This window comes from Pleurodeles waltl, chromosome 9 (genome assembly GCF_031143425.1).
Source record: "Pleurodeles waltl isolate 20211129_DDA chromosome 9, aPleWal1.hap1.20221129, whole genome shotgun sequence".
Classification (NCBI taxonomy): domain Eukaryota; kingdom Metazoa; phylum Chordata; class Amphibia; order Caudata; family Salamandridae; genus Pleurodeles; species Pleurodeles waltl.
In genome coordinates, this window is record NC_090448.1 from 137,444,650 (window position 1) to 137,468,346 (window position 23,697).

At 42.4% G+C, this 23,697-nt stretch overlaps 1 protein-coding gene across 7 annotated transcripts in view; it reads right to left on the bottom strand.

Moving 5' to 3' along the window:
- Positions 1–6,347: 6,347 nt before the first annotated feature.
- FGD3 (FYVE, RhoGEF and PH domain containing 3) overlaps positions 6,348–23,697 on the bottom strand; it is a 554,715-nt gene continuing 537,365 nt past the window's right edge. For all 7 annotated transcript variants that reach the window (XM_069206420.1, XM_069206423.1, XM_069206421.1 and 4 more), the window contains one exon: positions 6,348–7,676. In XM_069206420.1, the coding sequence (XP_069062521.1) occupies positions 7,464–7,676 (213 nt within the window). In that variant the 3' untranslated portion in view covers positions 6,348–7,463. The remainder of the gene's footprint in view (positions 7,677–23,697) is intronic.

A 23,697-nucleotide genomic window follows, 5' to 3' on the forward strand; every position in this document is an offset into this window, starting at 1 on the left:
GAGGAGCAGTCTAGGAGATCTGGCGAGTCTCCAAAGGCTTGTGTAGTTTTCCGGAGTCTGAGAGGAGGGGGCACACCTTTGTAATGGATGTCTCAGGGCTTCAGAGAATTAGATTCAAATCTGCCTGACTTCGGACTGGAACTTGGCGCCAGTTGCCAGTCTCCCGTGTGGGTAGATAAATCTCTTTCTCGCAGTTGACCAGGAGTCATCAACTTGCAGACCCTAGAAAGATGAAGCTGTAAATAGTTTCTCACACGGTGAAGTATTTGTTTTGCTTTGCATTCAATATCTTATAAATATAACCTGCTGTGTATATTGCAAACTGTGATATATTTTGTTTTCATTGAACATGTGCTTGAAATCTATTGATTCGTCTCTTACGAACTTGCGGTTGGGGAAGAATTAACAACAATAAAAGTCTTCTTTGAACTCAGAAGTGCATTCTTGATATGTTATGTAAGTGCTGAAAACGAGATAAGAACAGAAGCACTACAGTAGCCAACCTAGGATACTGATACATGTAGAATTGATGAGGCCTGATTGCACAGATAATGCATTCCTAGAAGATATACCTGTTGTAATGTGGCCTTTAAAACTATGGGATGGTCCTAGAGGTGATAAGTGCCCTGGGAGATCCCTAATTTGTCACCTCTGTGTGTATATGGCATGTATGACAAAGCCCTAGCAATTCTTATGCTGCAATGCTGATTAACTGCCTACATCATGTCATAATGGAAATTTGGGGTCACATCTGATGACCTATGACTATTACAACTTGACTTGGGTAATAGGTAGTGGCATATTCGTAGCGGTTTTGGTATAGTATGACACATGGTGTGTTGATGTGATTCACATTTTGTATTCACTCTACTCAGGCTGCCTTGTGCGATAGTGAGATGTGTAATTGGTGTACAGCCAGTTGTGTCTGTCCATGTGTGCCTCATGAAAGCATATGTTTCCCCTCTGAGAGGTTTGTTGTCTGGGCTCAGTGACAGGTTTTGCCATTCATGAAATGGTGTGCGTGAGGCTAGAGTTATCATGGTGTGTAGGCCAACTTGTGCACCTGCATGTGTGGTGGCATTGGAAGTAGTCCATGAGGTAATATGTGTATTCCAGAGGTACATTTGTTGTGACACTGCACTCAGTGGATGTGGGATATGTGGAACATGGCCCACTGTAGATTAAGTTTGCAGTATGCTGAGTAGTGATATATGTGTTGGGTGTCAGCTGCTCTGGATATGTGATAGGGTCTGACTGATCACAGGGCTAAACCACAGATTCACATAGTACACATCAGATGTGAACTGTTTGGGTGTATGACTTGTATTGGTTAAATCCGAGTTGTTCTCCATAATAGCATCACTGTACTGAGTGGCCAGCCATATCATACGGCAGGTAGGTGCTGTGTGGTCTGTGAGTGGAGTTGTCTTCACTGTAATTGACATATTACAGAGGACATGGACTAATCAGATGTTGTACATTAGAGGCATAGAGAGTGTTGTGTTCAGTCTGCTGCACATCCAGTGGGTTAAAGGGGTATGAAGATGTAAGATGTTTATTCAGGCATACTATTGATACAGCATCCAGGGCATGCTGTGGCAACTAAAATGGCTTTGGTTGGCATAATGGAGATGACTCTCGTAGTACAGTCCTACTTAGGTACTGATGTAGGTGTGAGGATTGGCATACAGATGTGGGTAGTAGTGACATGTAATGACATGATTTAGGTAATGTAAAATGGCAAATGCATTTGCCTAACCATGATATGTATAGTCACAGATAAACATGTTTATCTGTGTCTATGGGAGGTATATGTTGACCCTTTCCCCCCCCCCTTCTGTCTCTCTCTCCGTCCCTCTCTCTTTGTGTACATCAGCATCATCTGGTGAAGAAGGGGCACAGGCGAGTGGGAACGCAGCAGCCCGCAGGATCCAGGAGTCTGGAACAGCGAGGGCGTGGTACCCTGTGGGACAGAGGGCAAGGGGAGTGTCACGGGGGAGACTCGATCTACCACCTCTTCTTCAGAATCCTCCTCTGGTGGACACTCATGGAGGTGTCAGACCCATCTGGGACCATCCCAGCACCATCTTTGTCTGCCACCCCCATACTACCACTGCCCTCCCTGAAGCTCCCCATCCAGTTGCCCGTGCCCGCTCAGGCAGGAGGGTGGGCATCTTCTTCACCGCAGGCACATCTGCCCCTGCCCCGATCAGCCCTGGTGCCCTAAGTGAGGAGGCTGTTAACCTACTGAGGTCGATTTCTGTGGGTCAGTAGACCATTGTGAATGCCATCCAGGGACTGGAAGCTCAAGTTCAACAGAGCAATGCATTCCCAGAGGGCATTCACGGTGCCATGGCAGGCCTACAGAGATTCTTTCAGGCTTTGGCCTCCACTCTGATGGCAGCCAGTGTCCTTTTGTCTAGTGTCCTCCCTCCACCTACCTCTTCCCAATCCCAAACCCCTCTCCCCATACCCATCCTAACCACACCTACACACAGGCATGCATCCACCTCATCAGACAAGGGTAGCTCAGAAAAACACAAGCACCAGAAGACCAACCACTGGCATGCACACAAGCAACACCCACCTGCATGCACACCAACATCCACACTTTACACTGACTTCCCCGCCACCCCCTCCTCCACAGACACTACACCAGACACACCTTCAGCCACCACACCATCATTCACTGATGCAGCCACCAGTCCTATCTTACCCACAGTCAGCACAATAGCAGACCCTCAGACATCCACCACAGCCACCACAACTACTGACACCTCCACATGCAGCTCATGTACCATACCTGCAGACACCACCCCAACAGTCACCCATCCACCATAGCATCTCCCAGCACCTCCTCCCCCCCTCCTCCCAAAACACCTAAATGCCTGCACTCATCCACCCAACCCAGAATCATTCCACACATGCACTTGCACACAAGACATCCACAAAGACACATTTTACAACTACTCCCTCTCTCTCCACTCCCGAACTCTTATGCCATGACAGCCCCATGTGTCAAAGAAGCATTTCCTCTTGGAGTTTTCCCTGTTCCCTACCGCTCTCCCACCCAGTGACACCCCCAAGTGCTCTATGTCCCTCCCCAAATCCAGCCCTTCCATCTCCAAGTCCTCCCCTGACCCCTTAGTAGTGCCCATGCCCCTCCCTCTGCCAAGAAGTCTACCTCTCCCAAGCCCAAGGAACCCCATCCCAAACCAAAACCCAAGTCCAAGGAAAACCCAAGTCCAAGGCTTCGTAAGCCCAAGCCTCCCCTTAATACCCCTAATCTCCCCGGAGGTGCCTGCCTGCCCCCTTGATGCCCCTACCCCGTGGAGGTCATTTTGCATTCAGGAATCATGTAGGGGCACAGTGAAGTGCCATTAGTGCGTTTGGCACTTGGATCCTTGGACTGGCCAAAAGCCTCATGATTGTAAATAGTTATATTTTTATCTTACTATTTATCATTATTAATACATCTGGACCAACCTGGTGTTGGATTCAAAGGTAACATACTTGTCCTGCCTTTCTTTCTACATGGCTGTTTGGTATTTGTGGGCATAGGTTAGTGTGTGTGTGACGTGTGTGAGGGTTGTGCTAGCTGTTGTGCCTGGCCTGCACGTTGGGTGTGTGGATCTGCCATTTGTCCCGCTGTCATTGCTGTGTATTGTGTGTAGGGTATGTTTGTTACAAGCATGTGTGTATGTGAATTGTGTATTGTTTGTGTAGAGATGTGTAATGGTGGTGCTGTGTGCCCTTGTGTGCTTGTTGTGTGTGCGTCCATGTGTGTGGTGGTGGCTATGTCATATGCATTGTGTGTGGTTTGTGCGTAGTTGATGTATGCTTAGTTGTATGGCAGTGTGATTGTGCTGATTGGTTGTGTGGTGTTGTTATGTGTTGTTGTAAGTATGTGTTGTCATGTGGAGGTTTGGAGGGAGATTGTGTGGCCTTGTGTTTGTGTAGTTGTAGTGTCATTGTGTGACTCTGTGGTGTTGTGTATGATTGTGTTAGACAGTGCTGGTGATGTGTTTGTATGGTTTGGTGTGTGTATGGCATGTGTGTGTTGACCATGGTGTGTGTAGTACAGGTGTGCTTGTCTGTGGTGTGTGTGCATGTGTATGTAGGTGCATGTGTTCATATGGGTCTGTGGCTACGTGTGTGTGTGTGTGTGTGTGGCAGTTGCATGTTGCCCCAAATGTGTATGTTGTGTGTGCGTGGGTACTGATGCCTTTCTCTCCAGTGTCCAGTAGGTGTGTGTTCATACGGTTGGCTGGTTCTGGAGTCAATGTGCAAGGAGGAGCAGCAGGAAGACTTCCAGTTCAGGTTCCATGGCGGCTCTGGGCAGGTATGTTTCTGAAGGTGAATGTTTCCGCCAGGGTTTTCGTGGTGGTGTGACTGAGGCAGAAACAATAGCAGTGTGCAGCCTCACAATGTGTCCAGTGGAAACATGCTCCCAGCCCGTCTGAAGGTGCCTACCGCAGTCTGGAGAAGTGAGATATAGGCCTATAGTTTCTCACATTCTGGGGGTCTAGTGGGGGCTTTTCTTTTTAATCATAGGTAGTATTGAAGATTTTGCCCAGAGAACTGGAAACTGTCATACAGTCAAAATGTTATTTAGTAGTCCTGTAAGATAGACAGACACTGTCCTAGAAACCTCATGTAAAATGAGGAGGGCAGGGGTCAGAAGATTCCCCCAACTTTGCGGAGTTAATGAGGTTGATTGCCTTCTCCACAGAGGGAATTTTCTACAATAATTAGCGCCTTTTGCTCATTAAAAAGTGAATAATACTCAATCTTTTCTTCAGAAAGGTATTCTTTCCTCCACCTGTGCTCTTGATATCTGTATTTCAGTTTCAATTATTTTAGTTCCTGTGAATAGGAGGGGGCTTAGATTTTTCCTGTGATTAGTTACTGTTTTTACAGGGACTATGAACAATACTGCAGAATCTATCCAATTTACATAACTCACTACTGCAGTTTCAACATTATTGTCTAAGACAGGACTAGAGTTTGAAAAAGAGTCATTTAGTACTCCAAAATTAAGGTTTTTTCAAGAGCTAATTTTAAACGTACTAGAAGAGCTTGAACTGGGACCGTTACAAGAAGAAGCTTTAAGTGTGAGAAAAATGGCCTTATAATCTGTCCCAACTAGAGGCAGAACATTTTCCAGATTTAGGCCCAGATTATTACTAAATACTCCATCTAGGGGATGATTTGCCTTTTATGATCTGAGGAAGAGCAAAACCTTTAAGACTGTCTACAATATGTTCAGTATTTGAATTATCAAGAAGGGCTAAGTGAAAATTAAAATCACCCATAGTGGTGAAATTAGGGAGATCAATGCAAGATTCCATGAAGTCCTGCACAGTCTGAATACATTCGCCCCTAGGGCAAGGTGGACAATATTTAAGGAAGCCCTGAAAGGAATTCATATTTATAAATTTCAAATTAAACATCAGGGTTACACAATTGAACTGGGTGATAGGCTGCCTTTATAAATTTGCGATAGACTATGGCAATGCAACCATCCCTCTTTCCTTGTCAGTCCACTCTTTCCAAATTAAAACCATCAGAGATGGCAATTATACTTATTCTTGATTAGCTACCAGGTATTTAATAGTGCACATGAAATCACCTGCAGAATACCTTTCCACTCTGCTTTCACTGCAGGAGGAGGTTGAGATATGTTTGGGCCTAATGAAGAAGAAGTATATTTGTTAAAAACAAATTTGCATGTCAAGCATTGGTAACTGCCTGGTTTACTATTAAAATCATGAATATTTCAGGAGCCATGCTTACCGTCATTGTGCAATCCAGGAAGGGCTTCACTAGAGTATGCTAAATGGAAAAACAGCCAGGGGTTCTGACGCAGGGCACAGTAAACAAGCAAGAAAGCATAAAATAATTAAAATAGGCAATACAGCCTACCTCACAGCGTAAATGGAAAATATAGCCTACTAAGAAATCAAAATGCTGGCAGCTTGGTATTCAGTCAGAATGTTGTGCAGACTTCTTTTTACACTACAGCATTAACAATAATCGAAGGTTTCATTATTTACAATTGGAGGATATTTTCAGGGTACATTATTGAGGTGAATTATATATGGAAATTAATCCTACAGTTCGAAATATTTTTATTTCGCATTGGATTACTGTTGGACTAGGGAGTTAAAATTAGATGTTAAAAGGTAAATAATTAGATTTCATTTGAGTCTACAATAGTAAATATACTCTTAGTTTAATTCAAATGCCTGGAAACACATATTTGCACAAATATCGCAATTTAATATTGACTATTTAACTATTAATAAAGCTTATTAAGTGAAAGAAAATCATTGCCGTGACCACAGTACAAGTTCACAAAGTTTATTCCTTTCATGTAAATGAGCACTGAAAGCGCTCAATACAAATAGACATACAACACATGGTAATAAGAAGCTTGCCATAGGTTGGTATAAGAGCAGACTGCAGGTAAGACTTTAAGGTAAAGTTATAAAAGGTCAGTAAAAGAAAACTTAAATTACAGATCTGTACAAATACCGGCAGACACTGTGCTAAATCTTACTTTTAGCTCAAACTTTAAAAGGCTTTAAAATACTTATTTAACACTATTTACAAATTATAAATAAATCATAGATTCCTCAAGAGTAACCAAAATTATAAAAATATCACCACTTTGGGTGTTCTAAAAAAAAAAATCGGGTTTCTTTGACTGAGTTTAATAATGTCCTGGTTAGCAAAACTGTAAAAAAAACTTACAACACATTAGATTCATAAAGAAAATTCAGAAGGTGCTTAGTTAAACAGAAAAGCACATTTTTTAAAAGTATTACAAAACAGAAATGGATTCCACTTTTGTCAAACTCCTTTGTCAACAATTACCGGTGCTAAAGATATAAAAAAAAGTAACAGATGTATTTTCTTTAAAAAACATAATCACAATGCAGAGACATAATAGTTAATTTAGCAAAGGAAAGACAACTGAATTACTTAAAACTTGCACATTGAGTTTTGGATCAGAAAACAGAAACGAGTAAATAGGATGTGAGTGGCCAGCCACGCCCTTTAACAAATTTAACTTAAAAAGGTAGCACTAAACTACTTACCGACAACACATCCTACACTGAACAGTAACTGAAAGGAGTGTTAAAAGTACACCTACAAAATAGGAGACAGAGAGCTTGTTTTATCACCTCATTCACGAATGCCCTTGGAGATACCAACATCCTTCAGTTTCAACACACAGTCACTGCCTACATCTAATTGTGCCTTAAGAATACCATATGCAAGATAACCAGGCAACATGGAATACGTGTACAATGAAAAGAGTAATTTCACTGACATTCCTGTGCAGACACATGAAAACACATAAAGCCACCCACATACCAAAGTGCCATTTTTTTTAGAAATTCAAGTGAATTGCTACAGTATGAAATCATGAGTTTGCAAGGGATTGCCTGTGGTTTCTATGGGTTTTCAATTTCTGCATTATCTCCTTTGGCCACTTTGGTGAGTATCTCCAGCCACTTTGTGAGCATGTCTTCATCTTCAGCACTGAAGACTATGTTCTGCTGAGACTGGGACAGCTTGAAAACATACTTCATTTCATGTTTTTCAGTGGCACTTGGCAAGCTCACTTCATACCCAGGCAATGGTATTGCACGAGTCATGCGCCCATCCTAAAACAAAGTAAATGAAAATGTATATAATGTGAGTTCATTTTGTAACAGCCAAAAGAACAAATTGCAACACAGAATTACAGAATAGCTTGGGTACTGGTGTTATATAAGTGAAGTTAATAGAACAATAGAGTTAGCATTCCACCATGTTTATATTTTGTTGTACATTTGTAGTGTAAACTTTCCTGACAATTACTACAAAATGTATCACTGCAAAAAAAATAACACACATGATCCAGAAGTATTTTGGAGAAACTGGAAAAGAGTTTGTGCCTTAAATAAAACTGCAAATAAAATTAGAATAAAGCTCTTACACCTAGGGCTACTATTTCTGTCTGTGCCAACAGAAATTACTTTGTTCGATCCTCTGCTCTCCTATTACAAATAATTGTTTTCAGGTGTCTACAGCCAATTCGATCTACTCAAGTGAGGATTACAGCACCCAGAAAACATTAGGGACCCTATTCACAGATGTTTTGTGCATTTAAATTTAACTTCAGAACAAAAGTACATTATCGGTACATGATTCATGTAATCAAAATCATAAATCATTTATACCTGCAAATTAAACTCGATATGAATACAACACTAGTAGACAGATTTGATTTTCCAACAATCTTCTTATTGATATTTTTGATGGTTGGTAGATCTTAACCAATACATCTTGACCATATTTTATACAATGTTTTTGGTGACAAACACCCACTGAAAGAGTGCTATAAAACATTTAGGGGATAGGATGGGAAAGTGTGTGTTATGTGGAGCGTGGGGTTGGCCAATATACCATTAACAGCTCAATATCCATACATTTGTGGGCCTTGATAAACATTGTGCATGGTTCTTCTCACCACAGAAATGCACACAAAATCATTCCTAAAAAAGACATGGTTGGATGCATTTCAAAGACGCTAAAGGGATTATAGGAGATGGCTTATTTCCACAGTCAAATATATTGTACCACGTATAATCAAACAGACTGTTCATCACATGGAAACCCACTGAACTGTGCATGAAGATTTAGGACACATATTTCCATTCTTAGAAATAAATCTATGAGGCATACATTTTCAGCCTAACTAAAACATTTGGCTAAAAAAAAAAAAAAACACAGGATACAAAATTAAAGCCTAGGACTTGAGACATTGGTTCTGATTCACAAGCGAAAGTAAGAAATCTTCACCAACAGGTCTACAAACTCAAATGGGTGAGGATTTACAACTTTTTGGAAGTCACATAATTTTTCTTGATTATGCCTGGAAACCCACACCAGTCCAACTTTTGAGACATAATCCTAGAAATTGTTTGTAGAGTTTGCTTTTCTCCCTGGCAGAAAAAAAACATTATCAATCTGAAATCGAACACATTGTACAATTATGTACTGTGAAATGTCAGTGCCTCTGTGCAATGGTGCAATTTGTCTTCTCAATTGGAGAAAATCCCCACCCTACTCCCACAAGAAGCTTGTATGTATAATGTTCATTTCTAATACTAGACAAGGTTGTAACTCTTCCCATGTCAGGAGTAAATTTGCAAACATTTTCACGGTGGGATCAACCCATAAGCTTGTGGTTGTTCATAAAATGTGCTGGAAAAGCACACCATTGAACGCCCATTTACCAACCGGAGCATGATTTACTTAGGAGCATAAATACATGATTCTGGGGTAAAATTGCAGAAGTAAAAGGATTTAGGAATGTAGGACACCTTTAAGGAATGTCTTGCAAATGCATATCAAAGAGTCCGTCTGTTTAAAATGAATTTGTGAATCAGCCCCTTTGTGGACTTGAAGCAGTTTGGCAACCCAAATAATATCCAGAGGTTGTTTTAAATTTTAAACCATTAGAGATTACAGTTATATTATCTGTTATGCTTTTGCACACAAGTACAAATCCAAGTATATAAAATCCTCATACTGCATCAAACCCTTTACATATTCTTTTTATGTAAAGTACATTTATTGCAGTAATATCTCAAAATACAGTCTTAACTTTATTACTTCTGTGGACACCCACTGAATAACTACTGATGCCGGAGACCCCTGCCTAAGCAATTTCTATGGTTTGAACCTCAAAACAATATGCAAAAGGAAACAAACATGTATAAATCAAACAAATAAACACATTCAGATATATTTTATTTAATTCGCTAATAGAAAAGTGTGAAAATTAACAATTTGTTTTTAATGTGAAGGTTGGAACTTTCAAAAATGTAATGTTATTTAATAGAAACCAAGCAAAATGTTAGACCCTGCTGTATTACCTTGCCTTTCAAGTTCCTAAGGTACGCATTATTTTTTATCAGCAATTATTAGTGCTGCTTCAAGAGAGGCCAGTGCTGATGCATTTTCTTTCTCAGGATTATGCTTTAAACGAGGTCAATAAATTGTTTCACCAAGCATAAGGGTGTGGAAACATAAGGCATCACATTTTCACAATAAGTCAATTTAGAATGACAGTATGATCGCATGGGTCATACGAGGAAAACTCCAGTCTAAAATAAGTTAAAGGGGTTTTATTACAAACTCGACTCAAAGTCATGTAGTCAATTCTAAAAACAAAGTAATAAAGATACAGACTCACCACTGGTTGACCAAGGTGACAGAAAAGATTCAAACTAACTAACATCAAAAGGACTAAACATTCATCAAAAGTAATACAAAACATTAGAAGAATAATCTGATGTACAGAAAACAAGAGCTGTTCAGTTCTTTCAAACTTTAAGACAATTTAAAGACATCTAAGCTTAGCTAGGCAGGGCAAGGGAACCCAAACAGATTAGCACATCAAAAGTTAATGTGCTGGGCTGAACACATGTGGGCAAAGGTTATAAAAGAAAAGGACAAAAAGAATTTGGAAAAATTACATCTGGTGCAAAAGGTGACTAACCAACATTGGCAAAAAGAAGATAAAAGGGAACGTGTTGTCATGTCAGAAGCTCAGTCAAGAGTCTTATTCTTGGATTAAGGGGAAAACGTTTCTTAATGTCACCAAAGCATTGGAATAAAGGACAAGATTAGAGAGGGCTCTACCTCTCAGAGCCCAAGGGAATAAGAATAAGAAAGTAGGGAAGACTGACCAACTGAGGAACAGTATATCAAAGTTCATAGTGCAAGATGTAACTGTCCAATGGAAATCAATCATGCAACATGGAACTGCAACACCAGTGAAGATTCCCATTACCAATATGTAGAAGGCAAAACCTCACCACCCATCAATGAAAATTGGATGTCATGCACCTTTTTGACAAATAAAGATGCCAATTTCTTGCACTAAGCCTGGGAGAGTATTGGTTCTGGTGTGATGTTGCCAGGGTGGGAGAGTTCCTTGACTACACTAAAGAGAGTTTTGGGCTGAGGTGATTTGGTCTGAGTAATCAATCAATCAATCAAGGAATTTGTAAATAACACTACTCACCCATGAGGGTCTCAAGTGCTGCTACTCCTCGAACAGCCACGTGTTGAGGTGTCCCCTGTAGTTAAGTAGGCCCTGTGTCTGTCACAGGTGGGTGGGAAGAGTGTTCCATGTCTTGGTAGCGAGGTGGGAGAACAATCTGCCTGCGGCAGTCAGTAACAGGTGGCTCGCGCGAATTTACCTGAGACTGTGATAGTTTTTCAGTGTCATTTTGTATTTACACTTGGCATCCTCAGAATAAACACACCTCCAGGCCTTTACATCTAGTTTATTCTACCCTGAGTGCCTCTGTAAACCATAGGGCAGATGGGTGAGTTCTGGCTGGGCATCGAAGTTTAGTTTGCTGAACAATGTCCAGTGAGTCCTGCAACCAATCATCAATCTCAGGCTGATCTAACTTGAGCATTTGTGCTAGATTGGCGTTGTTCTCCTCAGTTGGTAATAGAGGGCTGAGATGTCCAGTCACAACTAAGCACTGGTCCTCAGCTGTGGTCTGCCTCTCCTTCTAGGTGGAGCTGAGGAGGTACAGACAGAGTGAGGGACTGCATAGTAGTCTGACCACAGTAGTGGTAAAAGATGGCAGTGACCAGATGTTCTAAATTGGAAAAGATCAGATCAAGAAGGTGGCTTGCTTTGTGACTGAATGTGGAATTAATAAGGTCTAAATACAATGCCCTAAGAACTTCGATTAAGTTCTGACCTTGGCCGCAATGGCTGTCATCTAAGACAATATTCAGATCTCCTAATAATGCAAAATTGGCCAATCTGAGAATGAGGGGGGCGAGAAGTTTATGCAGTAGCATGCACCAGTTGCCTGCGTATTCCAGAGGGCAGTATATTCATGTGCCAGAAAATATAAATTTGGTTTTCAGGGGTGTGGAATTTAATAAAATATCTATTTGTTCTGTAAATAAAAAATCTGCTTGTGCCTTCGGTGTCATGTAGTGTGGCAACAAATTATGGCAGCAAATTATGGCAGCAATCTCATTGTATAAGAGCTCTGATATTAGCCTCTCTAATTATGCCAGGTCTAATGCTATATTAGGGCTTGAATACTAGCATTTTTTTTTAGTTTCCTATCTTTCTGCAGATGTACATACTGGTGGTGGAGGTAACAGTAACATTTCCAGGACTGTAATGCCCTTTTGAGTCTATGCAGACCTACTAACTTCCATGATTTAGGTCTTTTCATCAGCCCTTCTCGAATCTTTTCTCATTCTGAGAAAAGTTGGAAATTTACTTCTGACATGAGCGGAAGTAAAACTTCTTCCAGGGTTGGGAAACAAGTGGTTAGAGGGAAACTTGTAAATGCAACAGATTTGCACATGAGCAAATTTACACACACATATTTACTTGTGCTAAAATATGGTTGACAAACATTTTCTAGGAGTACGATTTCCTGGTCTAGTTCTGTAGATTCTTGCGAATTCATGAAATATTGAAATCTGCACTAATGCAACAACATATACCACAAATGCACTTTTGTGACTTTCTTTAAACACCAGACCCCTAAATAGGTCTGGCATTAACCAAGAGATTTTGTTTTTATTACATTGCTATCTCCATCACTGTGAGTGATACCTGCTCTTTCACATAGAGCATTAAGCCACACCAAGTAGTTTTGTTCAGTGCCAAGAACTACTCTGGCAATGTCCGCGCCTGTTGTGTGCCAATGTTTGAAACAATGGTGAGGGCCACGCAGTTCCCACAAGAATAACATTTTGCAAAAAGCCATGTCAAAACAAGACATGCATTGACAAAACCATAAGCAGGGCCACTAGAATTATGAGGCAGGAAAGAGTCAAATTATGCAGCAGGGTTGAGTAAATTATGCAGCAAGAAAACGCAAATTATGCTCCAAATTGTGGCACATTTTATAAAATTACTTTATGATTTTATTGTTTTTAAACTAGGTAACACTCTTGGCTTTGGTTGCACCTCCTTAGTACCTGCTTAATGCCCAAATACAGGAAAAAGCAATAGAAAGGTGACCAGTCCAGCTTTGCAAGCCTTTACATTTTTAGTAACTTTTGAAGGGTTTGAGCTAGAATAAATAGTTTTTGTTAAAATCTCTGGATTATGCTGCAGATTATGGATTATTTGGCAAATGTGGCGAATCTATAATTATGCGAAAATTGACACGACCGCACAATCACATAATTCCAGTAGCCCTGGCCATAAGACTGACCACCAATGGCAGACGTGTTGCTTGTCAATGTTTGCTTACTTTCATGTTTTCCATAATCTTGTTGAAACTGGTTACACTGATTGTCCATTATGACTAGTATTTGGAATAACTGTTGTGCATCAACACATTTTACTAAATGAAGCTGAAAAGAAATGGTACCTAAAATTTTACAGTAATTTTGCAAAACATATTTCTTTCCTAGTTGCATTTTTCAGAAATAAATGTATTTTGAAAGTAAAGAATCCTCAATCTTGCCTTCAAGCTTGTGCAAATATTTGCAATTTATAAGAGAGCATTCTGGGAGCATTATGTATAGCCTCATATTGTTAACATTTCCAAACTTCTGGGTGCATGTACACATTTGCTTGCTGGAGCCTGTGTCCGTAGTTCAGTCCGAGCTAACAACATTTATTTACGGCCCTCACCATAGTAATTAATAAAGACTCTGCATTAATGAATCATGAATACAAGTTTGAACAGAATTAACATAGGGACATACATTACCTCAATTACAGTTTCCTTCCCTGCTCCATAACCTAAAATGGCATCCAAAGGGTTGTGCTGCTTGTTCCTAGTTGTTCCAAGGACAAAACGGACATAGAATTTTTTTGTCCTTGACACCAAACAATATGTGCTGGGCGTCGGACTCGAGGAATTCAAACCCCCTGTGGTTTTGAAGTCCAGCGAGAAGGACACCACATCCAGGATGGTATCGACAATTTCTGAATATTGCATTTGGATTTAGTTTGAAACACAATGACAAACACCCCTCCTGGTTCCCTAGGCCTATCTCTTCTCACCATGCAGTAGTCTTGTGGTAAGGATGTGATGATATTGGGCATAGAGGCCTCATGGAGCCATGTCTCCAAAAGGAACACGACATTGGGAGCGTAATCCATCATAAAGTTAAATAAGCATTTGCAATGCAATGTGTCTCGCACTTGCTCGAGTTAGAGCTATTTGCGTTTAAAATTACTAACTGAACTTTTCTTGCTACACAAACTGAAAATAAAAAGTAAAAGAGTTGACATAAGCAAGCCAATTCAAAGTGCCACCGTGAGAGTGAAGGAGGCACACAAAACAAATAAGAAGTTCGCTCGCAGTCAAAGTTATAATCAAAAGTGCAATTATTTATGTCACAGGGTCGATCGCCCAGGCGGTAACTAAACTGACCCTAAGGATGAACAAAGGAAAAGCAGTTACCAACGAAAAGAAAGGATTTTTTAAATGCAAGCCCACGAATGAGTTAGAGTGATGGGCGTGCAGTGGGAGTGGTTAAAAGCCCAGATACATACCAACACGTCATAAAAGCAGCGCTTGCACGCTGCGATGCTCAACCTTAACAGTATTGCTGATGACTAGATAGTGATTGAACAAGTAATTCAATGCAGGTGCCCCCACTTGATTTGGATTGATACTCTTCAGCTCTCAGCTTCCATTACAGTGCTGTTAGTGACTTGTGACAGTTGCAATATTTATCTCTGCATTGATCTCTGGATACATACATTTTTTGTGAGTTCTGTTACATACATGAATGATGCAAATGGAAAATGTCACTTACCCAGTGTACATCTGTTCGTGGCATTAGTCGCTGCAGATTCACATGCTGTGCACAGTCCGCCGTCTGGTGTTGGGCTCGGAGTGTTACAAGTTGTTTTTGTTCGAAGAAGTCTTTTCGAGTCACGAGACCGAGGGACTCCTCCCACTTCGGTTCCATTGCGCATGGGCGTCGACTCCATCTTAGATTGTTTTCCCCGCAGAGGGTGAGGTAGGAGTTGTGTATGCTATTAATAGTGCCCATGCAATGGAATGAATACGTATGTACAAAATGAAGGTTAAAGTAATATATTTACAAATGTACAAATGTTGAAGATCTACTTCCAAACGGCTACAGGCTCCCGGGGAGGCGGGTGGGCGCATGTGAATCTGCAGCGACTAATGCCACGAACAGATGTACACTGGGTAAGTGACATTTTCCGTTCGGTGGCATTTGTAACTGCAGATACACATGCTGTGCATAGACTAATAAGCAGTTATCTCCCCAAAAGCGGTGGTTCAGCCTGTAGGAGTGGAAGTAGTTTGAAATAAAGTTCTTAGTATGGCTTGACCTACTGTGGCTTGTTGTGCAGATAACACATCTACACAGTAGTGTTTAGTAAATGTATGAGGCGTAGACCATGTTGCTGCCTTACATATTTCGTTCATTGGAATGTTTCCTAGAAAGGCCATAGTAGCACCTTTCTTTCTGGTTGAGTGTGCCTTTGGTGTAATAGGCAGCTCTCTCTTTGCTTTAAGATAGCAGGTTTGGATGCACCTAACTATCCATCTGGCAATACCTTGTTTTGAAATTGGATTTCCTGTATGAGGTTTTTGAAAGGCAATAAATAGTTGTTTTGTCTTCCTAATTACTTTTGTTCTGTCAATGTAGTACATTAGTGCTCTTTTGATGTCTAATGTATGTAGTGCTCTTTCAGCTATTGAATCTGGCTGTGGGAAGAACACTGGTAATTCTACTGTTTGATTTAAGTGGAACGGTGAGATAACCTTTGGTAAGAATTTTGGATTTGTTCTTAGAACTACTTTATTCTTGTGTATTTGAATAAATGGTTCTTGTATGGTAAACGCCTGTATTTCACTTACTCTTCTTAGAGATGTGATGGCAATGAGAAATGCAACTTTCCACGTTAAGTATTGCATTTCACAAGAATGCATGGGTTCGAAAGGTGGACCCATGAGCCTTGTTAAGACAATGTTGAGGTTCCATGAAGGAACAGGTGGTGTCCTTGGTGGTATAATTCTCTTTAGGCCTTCCATAAACGCTTTAATGACAGGTATTCTAAACAGGGAAGTGGAATGAGTAATCTGCAGGTAAGCAGATATTGCGGTGAGATGTATCTTTATGGAAGAGAAAGCTAGATTGGATTTTTGCAAATGTAGTAAATATCCTACTACATCTTTTGGAGATGCATGCAATGGTTGAATTTGTTCATTATGGCAGTAATAAACAAATCTTTTCCATTTACTTGCATAGCAGTGTCTAGTGGAAGGTTTTCTAGCTTGTTTTATGACCTCCATACATTCTTGTGTGAGGTCTAAGTGCCCAAATTCTAGGATTTCAGGAGCCAAATTGCTAGATTCAGCGATGCTGGGTTTGGATGCCTGATCTGTTGTTTGTGTTGTGTTAACAGATCTGGTCTGTTGGGTAGTTTGACATGAGGTACTACTGACAGGTCTAGTAGTGTCGTATACCAAGGTTGTCTTGCCCATGTTGGTGCTATTAGTATGGGTTTGAGTTTGTTTTGACTCAATCTGTTTACTAGATATGAAAGGAGAGGGAGAGGGGGAAAAGCGTACGCAAATATCCCTGACCAATTCATCCATAGAGCATTGCCTTGGGAGTGCCGGTGTGGGTACCTGGATGCGAAGTTTTGGCATTTTGCGTTTTCTTCTGTTGCAAATAGATCTATTTGAGGTGTTCCCCAAATTTGAAAGTAAGTGTTCAGTATTTGGGGGTGAATTTCCCATTCGTGGACTTGTTGGTGATCCCGAGAGCGATTGTCTGCTAGTTGGTTCTGAATCCCTGGAATAAATTGTGCTATTAGGCGAATATGGTTGTGAATTGCCCAATGCCATATTTTTTGTGTTAGGAGACACAACTGTGTCGATTGTGTCCCCCCCTGTTTGTTTAAATAATACATTGTCGTCATGTTGTCTGTTTTGACAAGAATGTATTTGTGGGTTATCATGGGTTGGAATGCTTTCAACGCTAGAAATACTGCTAACAGTTCTAAGTGATTTATGTGAAACTTTCTTTGATGTATGTCCCATTGTCCTTGGATGCTGTGTTGATTGAGGTGTGCTCCCCACCCTGTCATGGAAACATCCGTTGTTATAACGTATGTTGGCACTGGGTCTTGGAAAGGCCGCCCTTTGTTTAAATTTGTACTGTTCCACCATAGAAGCGAGATGTATGTTTGGCAGTCTATCAACACCAGATCTAGAAGTTGACCCTGTGCCTGTGACCATTGTGATGCTAGGCACTGTTGTAAGGGCCGCATGTGCAACCTTGCGTATGGGACAATGGCTATGCATGAAGACATCATGCCTAGGAGTTTTAATACTATTTTTGCTTGTATCTTTTGTGTTGGATACATGGCCTGTATTACCTTGTGAAATGTTTGAACCCTTTGTGGACTTGGAGTGGCTATCCCTTTTGTTGTGTTGATTGTCGCTCCTAAGTATTGCTGTGTTTGACACGGCAAAAGGTGTGACTTTGCATAGTTGATGGAGAAACCCAGCTTGTGAAGGGTTTGTATAACATAATTTGTGTGATGTGAACACTTTGTTAGCGTGTTGGTCTTGATTAACCAGTCGTTTAAGTAAGGGAACACGTGTATTTGCTGCCTTCTGATATGTGCAGCTACTACTGCTAGGCATTTTGTAAAGACTCTTGGCGCAGTTGTTATTCCGAATGGCAACACTTTGAATTGGTAATGTATTCCCTTGAATACGAACCTTAGGTATTTCCTGTGCGAAGGATGTATCGGTACATGGAAATACGCATCTTTTAGATCTAATGTTGTCATTTAGTCTTGCTGTTTGAGCAGTGGGATTACGTCTTGTAATGTGACCATGTGAAAGTGGTCTGATTTGATGTAGGTGTTTAGTGTTCTGAGATCTAGTATTGGTCTTAGAGTTTTGTCCTTTTTTGGTATTAGAAAGTACAGTGAGTAAACTCCTGTGTTCTTTTGTCGACTTGGTACTAATTCTATTGCGTCCTTTTGCAGTAATGCTTGAACTTCTAGTCCTAGAAGGTCTATATGCTGTTTTGACATATTGTGTGTTTTCGGTGGGACGTTTGGAGGGAGTTGGAGAAATTCTATGCAATAACCATGTTGGATAATTGCTAAGACCCAAGTGTCTGTTGTTATTTCCTCCCAAGATTTGTAGAACTGGCTTAGTCTTCCCCCCACTGGTGTTGTGTGAAGGGGTTGTGTGACTTGTGAGTCACTGTTTATTTTGAGGGGTTTTGGGACCTTTAAATTTTCCCTGGTTTCTTGGGAATTGGCCCCCTCTGTATTGTCCCCGAAAACCTCCCCTTTGATATTGTCCCTGGTAGGTAGGTGGTCTTGTCTGTGAGGTGCTGGTTTCTGTGGGTTGACCTCGAAACCCTCCCCTAAAAGTTGTTTTACGAAATGTGCCAAATGTGCCTCTGCCCTGCGGGGAGAAGAGTGCGCCCATGGCTTTGGCTGTATCGGTGTCCTTTTTTAATTTTTCAATTGCAGTGTCCACCTCCGGCCCAAACAATTGCTGTTCATTAAACGGCATATTGAGCACAGCCTGTTGTATTTCAGGTTTGAACCCAGATGTGCGCAGCCATGCGTGCCTCCTTATTGTGACTGCAGTATTTATTGTCCTTGCAGCTGTATCCGCTGCATCCATGGAAGAACGTATCTGATTGTTCGAGATACTTTGTCCCTCTTCCACCACCTGTTGCGCTCGTTTTTGGAACTCTTTGGGGAGGTGTTCGATGAAATGTTGCATCTCATCCCAATGAGCCCTGTCGTATCTCGCCAGGAGTGCTTGCGAGTTGGCGATGCGCCACTGATTTGCCGCTTGTGCTGCAACCCTTTTTCCCGCTGCATCAAATTTGCGGCTCTCCTTGTCCGGAGGTGGTGCGTCGCCTGATGTATGCGAGTTGGCTCTCTTACGAGCTGCCCCCACAACTACTGAGTCTGGTGTCAGTTGTGATGTAATAAAAACAGGGTCTGTGGGCGGTGCCTTGTATTTTTTCTCCACCCTTGGAGTTATGGCTCTGCTTTTAACTGGCTCCTGAAATATCTGTTTCGAGTGCCTTAGCATTCCTAGGAGCATGGGAAGGCTTTGATAATGGCTATGGGTGGAGGACAGGGTGTTAAAGAGGAAGTCATCCTCAATAGGCTCCGAATGTAGCGATACATTATGGAATTCGGCTGCCCTAGCTACCACCTGTGCATATGATGTACTGTCCTCAGGTGGTGACGGTTTAGTTGGGTACGACTCCGGGCTATTGTCCGATACTGGAGCGTCGTTGAGGTCCCATGCATCCGGATCATCCTGGCTCATTGTGGTATGAGCTGGTGAGTGTGTTAATGGTGGAGTTTGTGCCGGTGATGCATGAGTTGATGGTGGTGGAGAGGGTGGTGGAGTTACCTTCTTTACCACCTTTGCTTGTGGTTGCTTGTCTCCTTGATGGAAGTCAAGTTTCCTTTTCCTTTTGATTGGGGGAAGAGTGCTGATCTTCCCTGTATCCTTTTAAATAAAGATCCGCTTTTGCGTGTGATCTGGCTCTATTGTTTGTAATTCCTCCTCAAATCTGTGTTTTTTTAGTTGAGAGGACAGTCCTTGTTCCTCTGAGTAGGAACCAGTTTTCGGTTCAGTTGCCTGGTGTTTCGGCACCGAAACCGTGTCTCTGGATTTTTTCGGCTCCGACAAGATCTTTTTTCTTTTCGGCGTCGTGCCCTCTTGGTGCCGACCAACTTCGGTGCCGCTGTGTCGGTGCCGAATTTTATCTGCGTCACTCTCTCGGTCCCGAGATTGCTGCGTGCCTGTATCTCGACCGGAGTCGGATGACTTCGGCACCAGCTCGCCCTTTTTCGGTGCCGATGGACGGTCACCTACTTTTCGGGTTAAGCCATGGCCTGTTGGCGGTGGCGTCCCCTGGGCTTTGTCAGTCTTTTCGTGTGATTTTTGTTCCGACGTCTTACTCACGGCTGGCGTTTCTTCGACATCGAATTCTTCGGAATCCGACTCGTGGATGGAGAAAGTTTCTTCTTCCTCCTCCTCGAACCGTTGTCCTGTTGGCGTGGACGCCATCTGCAACCTCCTGGCTCTTCGGTCTCTGAGCGTTTTTCTCGACCGAAACGCGCGACAGGCTTCGCACGTATCCTCCTTGTGCTCGGGGGACAGGCACAAGTTACAGACCAAATGTTGATCCGTATAAGGATATTTATTATGGCATTTAGGACAGAATCGGAACGGGGTCCGTTCCATCAGTCTCGAAGTTGCACGCGGTCGGGCCGACCAGGCCCCGACGGGGGATCGAAATTACCCCAAAGGGCTACCGGAGCTCTTCAAGATTCGGTGTCGATTTGTTCTAACTAACCCGATACCGAACGAAACAATACCGACAAATTTTTCCGAGATTCTGACTAACTTTCCGACCCGAAACACGGAGCGAAAAGGAACACGTCCGAACCCGATGGCGGAAAAAAAACAATCTAAGATGGAGTCGACGCCCATGCGCAATGGAACCGAAGTGGGAGGAGTCCCTCGGTCTCGTGACTCGAAAAGACTTCTTCGAACAAAAACAACTTGTAACACTCCGAGCCCAACACCAGACGGCGGACTGTGCACAGCATGTCTATCTGCAGCTACACATGCCACCGAACACTAACTTTCATATTGCACAGAGGAGATTATGAAGTGGGTTATATCCTACCCGGGTGTATTTGTGCACATGGTGCATGCGTTGCACCTGCGGGTCGGAAGCACAAATGAAACCCAGAGAATTGAAACAACATAGGCAGCAAATACAATATACTGTGAAAAGAACAAACATATTAGTAACTTTTGGATTGGCTGGAGAATTCTGCACGTCTAAGGAGAGACAGTCTATTCTTTATTACCACAAATTTCAGATTCAATGATAATTTGATGTTTGGGACTCGAGTGATACAGGTCTGAGACTTGGATACTGCCAGACCACTGCTTAAATATTCAGCCTTTTCTCGTGCAACAAACTCAGCCCGATTTTATTTTATGGGAGATTAAAATAAAAATTGTAACTGATTCAAGCTGTAAAGAAGCAATCAAAGCGGAACGGCTGTGCAACAGCTCTGTAATACCAGTAGTTACAGATTTACGACCAAGACATTAACTTGGGGGGAGAAGATCCAAGCAAGGGGTTCTCTGCAATGGTAAAACAGGAACCTTATTTCTGCATTCAGGTACCACCACACAACAAACAGCCTTTGTCGCGCGCCAGGTCTCCAGTGGTGCCTCAGACTGCCTGCCGCTTGATTTTTGCACTCATAAACGGATTACTAATTAAAGAAACACTACGGTAATTAAATACGGGAAACGCCACTACACTTTTACAGTGGGACACATTCTGTTTTGCATTCAGACTGCATGTCATAGGACACTGTCTTCTTATTTACAAGAGATAAATTCGACCGGGAGTTGGTGCTAAAGTCAACTAATAAATTAAATCTGCTGCGCTTCATCAGAGCACGAAATAAGTTCATTGTCTCAAAATTACCATTTCTCAGAATTGCCTTGCTAAAGACCAAAAAGGGTTACGAGAATTTAAACTGAAAATAAAATAAAACACCCTTTGTCAATCACACAGCAAACCCGCAAATAGGCCAATATATCTGCCAGTTTCCTGTAGGAGAACTTAGAAGAGCAGGCCCGAAATAGATATCTATCGGCGATGTTTACTCTGAAAATACGGTTTTGCCTGCTTTTCCAATGTAAAGCGGAGTTTTGATTTGCTTATAATTTTGGAGCCGTTGGATGAACCTACACTAACCTTTACAAAAAAACAGATGAAAATCTGGGTGACTATTGGCAAGTCTATTTTTGAATGAGGGGACTAAAGGGGTGGAGTCATAAAAAGCATCTTCCAGTTTGGCTTCCTCAGTTAACTTTACTTTCTGTAACAGAAACAATGCTGATTAGAACTGCATCAAACTTGGCCCTGAAAATAGAACTTTACTCAAAGGAGTACCTTTGCTTCGTTTGATGTAAATCTGTTGAGTGTTAGAAATGTGGTCTGTAGTTGGCAGTTGGTTTGCACCCTGTCCAAGTAGGGACCCTCACTCTAGTCTGGATAAGGGAGATATGCAGCTCAGATAACCCCTGCTCAACCCCTTGGTAGCTTGGCATGAGCAGTCAGGCTTATCTCAGAAGCAATGTGTAAAGCATTTGCTCATAACATACAGTAATACAGTGAAAACACTACAAAAGGACACCACACCAGATTTAGAAAAATAGCCAATATTTATCTATGTCAAACAAAACCAAAACAAGACAAATCCAACATACAGCAATAAAGATATGAATTTTGCAATAATTACTTAAAAATACAGTTCTTTGAAGTCAATAGATCCATCTGGGGCTATCATGGCGTCGTGAACAACAAATCCAACAGTTCAGGCCGGCCACAGGGTCATGGGCCAGCTACAGTGTCGGGACGAACCACAAACAGTACCTTGGAAATGCAGGGCATCATGATCCTCATGATGAGATCCGGATTGCGGAGTCGCTGGTGTCGCAGGTATCAGTTCAAGAGGTTGGTGCGGGGGTCCTTTGACCCTTGAAGTCACACGCGTTGCAGATCAAACTTCTGGCTGATGACAAAGTCAGGAGCGCTGGTGTGGATGGCGTCAGGGCTGCGGTGTAAAGCAGGACGATGCAACATGTGGTGCCCACCGGTCAGGGGCAGGCTGCAGCTCAGTGACCCGTCCTGCGGCGTCGGTGAGACCAGGGCTGCAGTGTGAAGTATGGCAGTGCGACATGAGGTGTTTCCAGGTCATGGTGCAGGCAGTGGCGTCGTTGCTGAATCGCTGTCGTCAGTAGACCAAAGGCAGCAGTGCGGCAGGCTCCGTGCCATGCCCATGGGTCGTGGTGCAGACACGGACATCTGTTGACGTCACTGTAGTTGATGGCACTGGCGGTAGGAGGCTGCAGTGCGGGAGGGGAAAATGCTTTGTGTACGTCACAAGCGGTGTCCTCAGGCCACAGTGCAGGCAGCGGCATTGGTGTCAGCGTGGAGCGTTGTCATGGGATGCCAAGGATATGGTGTGAGCAAGGCGATGCGGAGCCAACAGGTCATGGTGCAAGCAGCGGCTTGCTGACTGTCAGGTGGCAGCATCGGGGAGACCAGGGTTGTGGTGCAACGTGGGGCACGGCTCTGTGTGGTGTTGTCAGGTTACTGTGCAGTAAGTGGCGTCATTGATGCCATTGCAGTGGTTTTTCTTCTGTTGCAGAAACAAAACACACAATTCCCAGTGCTGTAGGCAGATGTAGCTGGAGTATTTGATATCCCTAAGACTTCCAACAGGAGGCAAGCTCTACTCCAAGCCCTTTAAGGAACCTCACAAGGTGGGTACACAGCAAAGTCCAGTCTTTGCCCTCTTTAAGGCAGACGCAGCAACTGCAGGCCAACCTAGCAAAGCGCACACAGCAAAGGAGCAGGACTCCTCCTCCAGCTCTATAGCTCTTCTCCTAGGCAGAGATTACTCTTGATCCAGAAGTGTTCTAAAAGTCTGGGGGTTTGGGTCCACTACTTATACTCCTTTCTGCCTTTGAAGTAGGCAAATTTCAAAGGAAAGTCTCTGTTGTTGCAAAGATCCTGCCTTGCCCAGGCCTGGCCCCA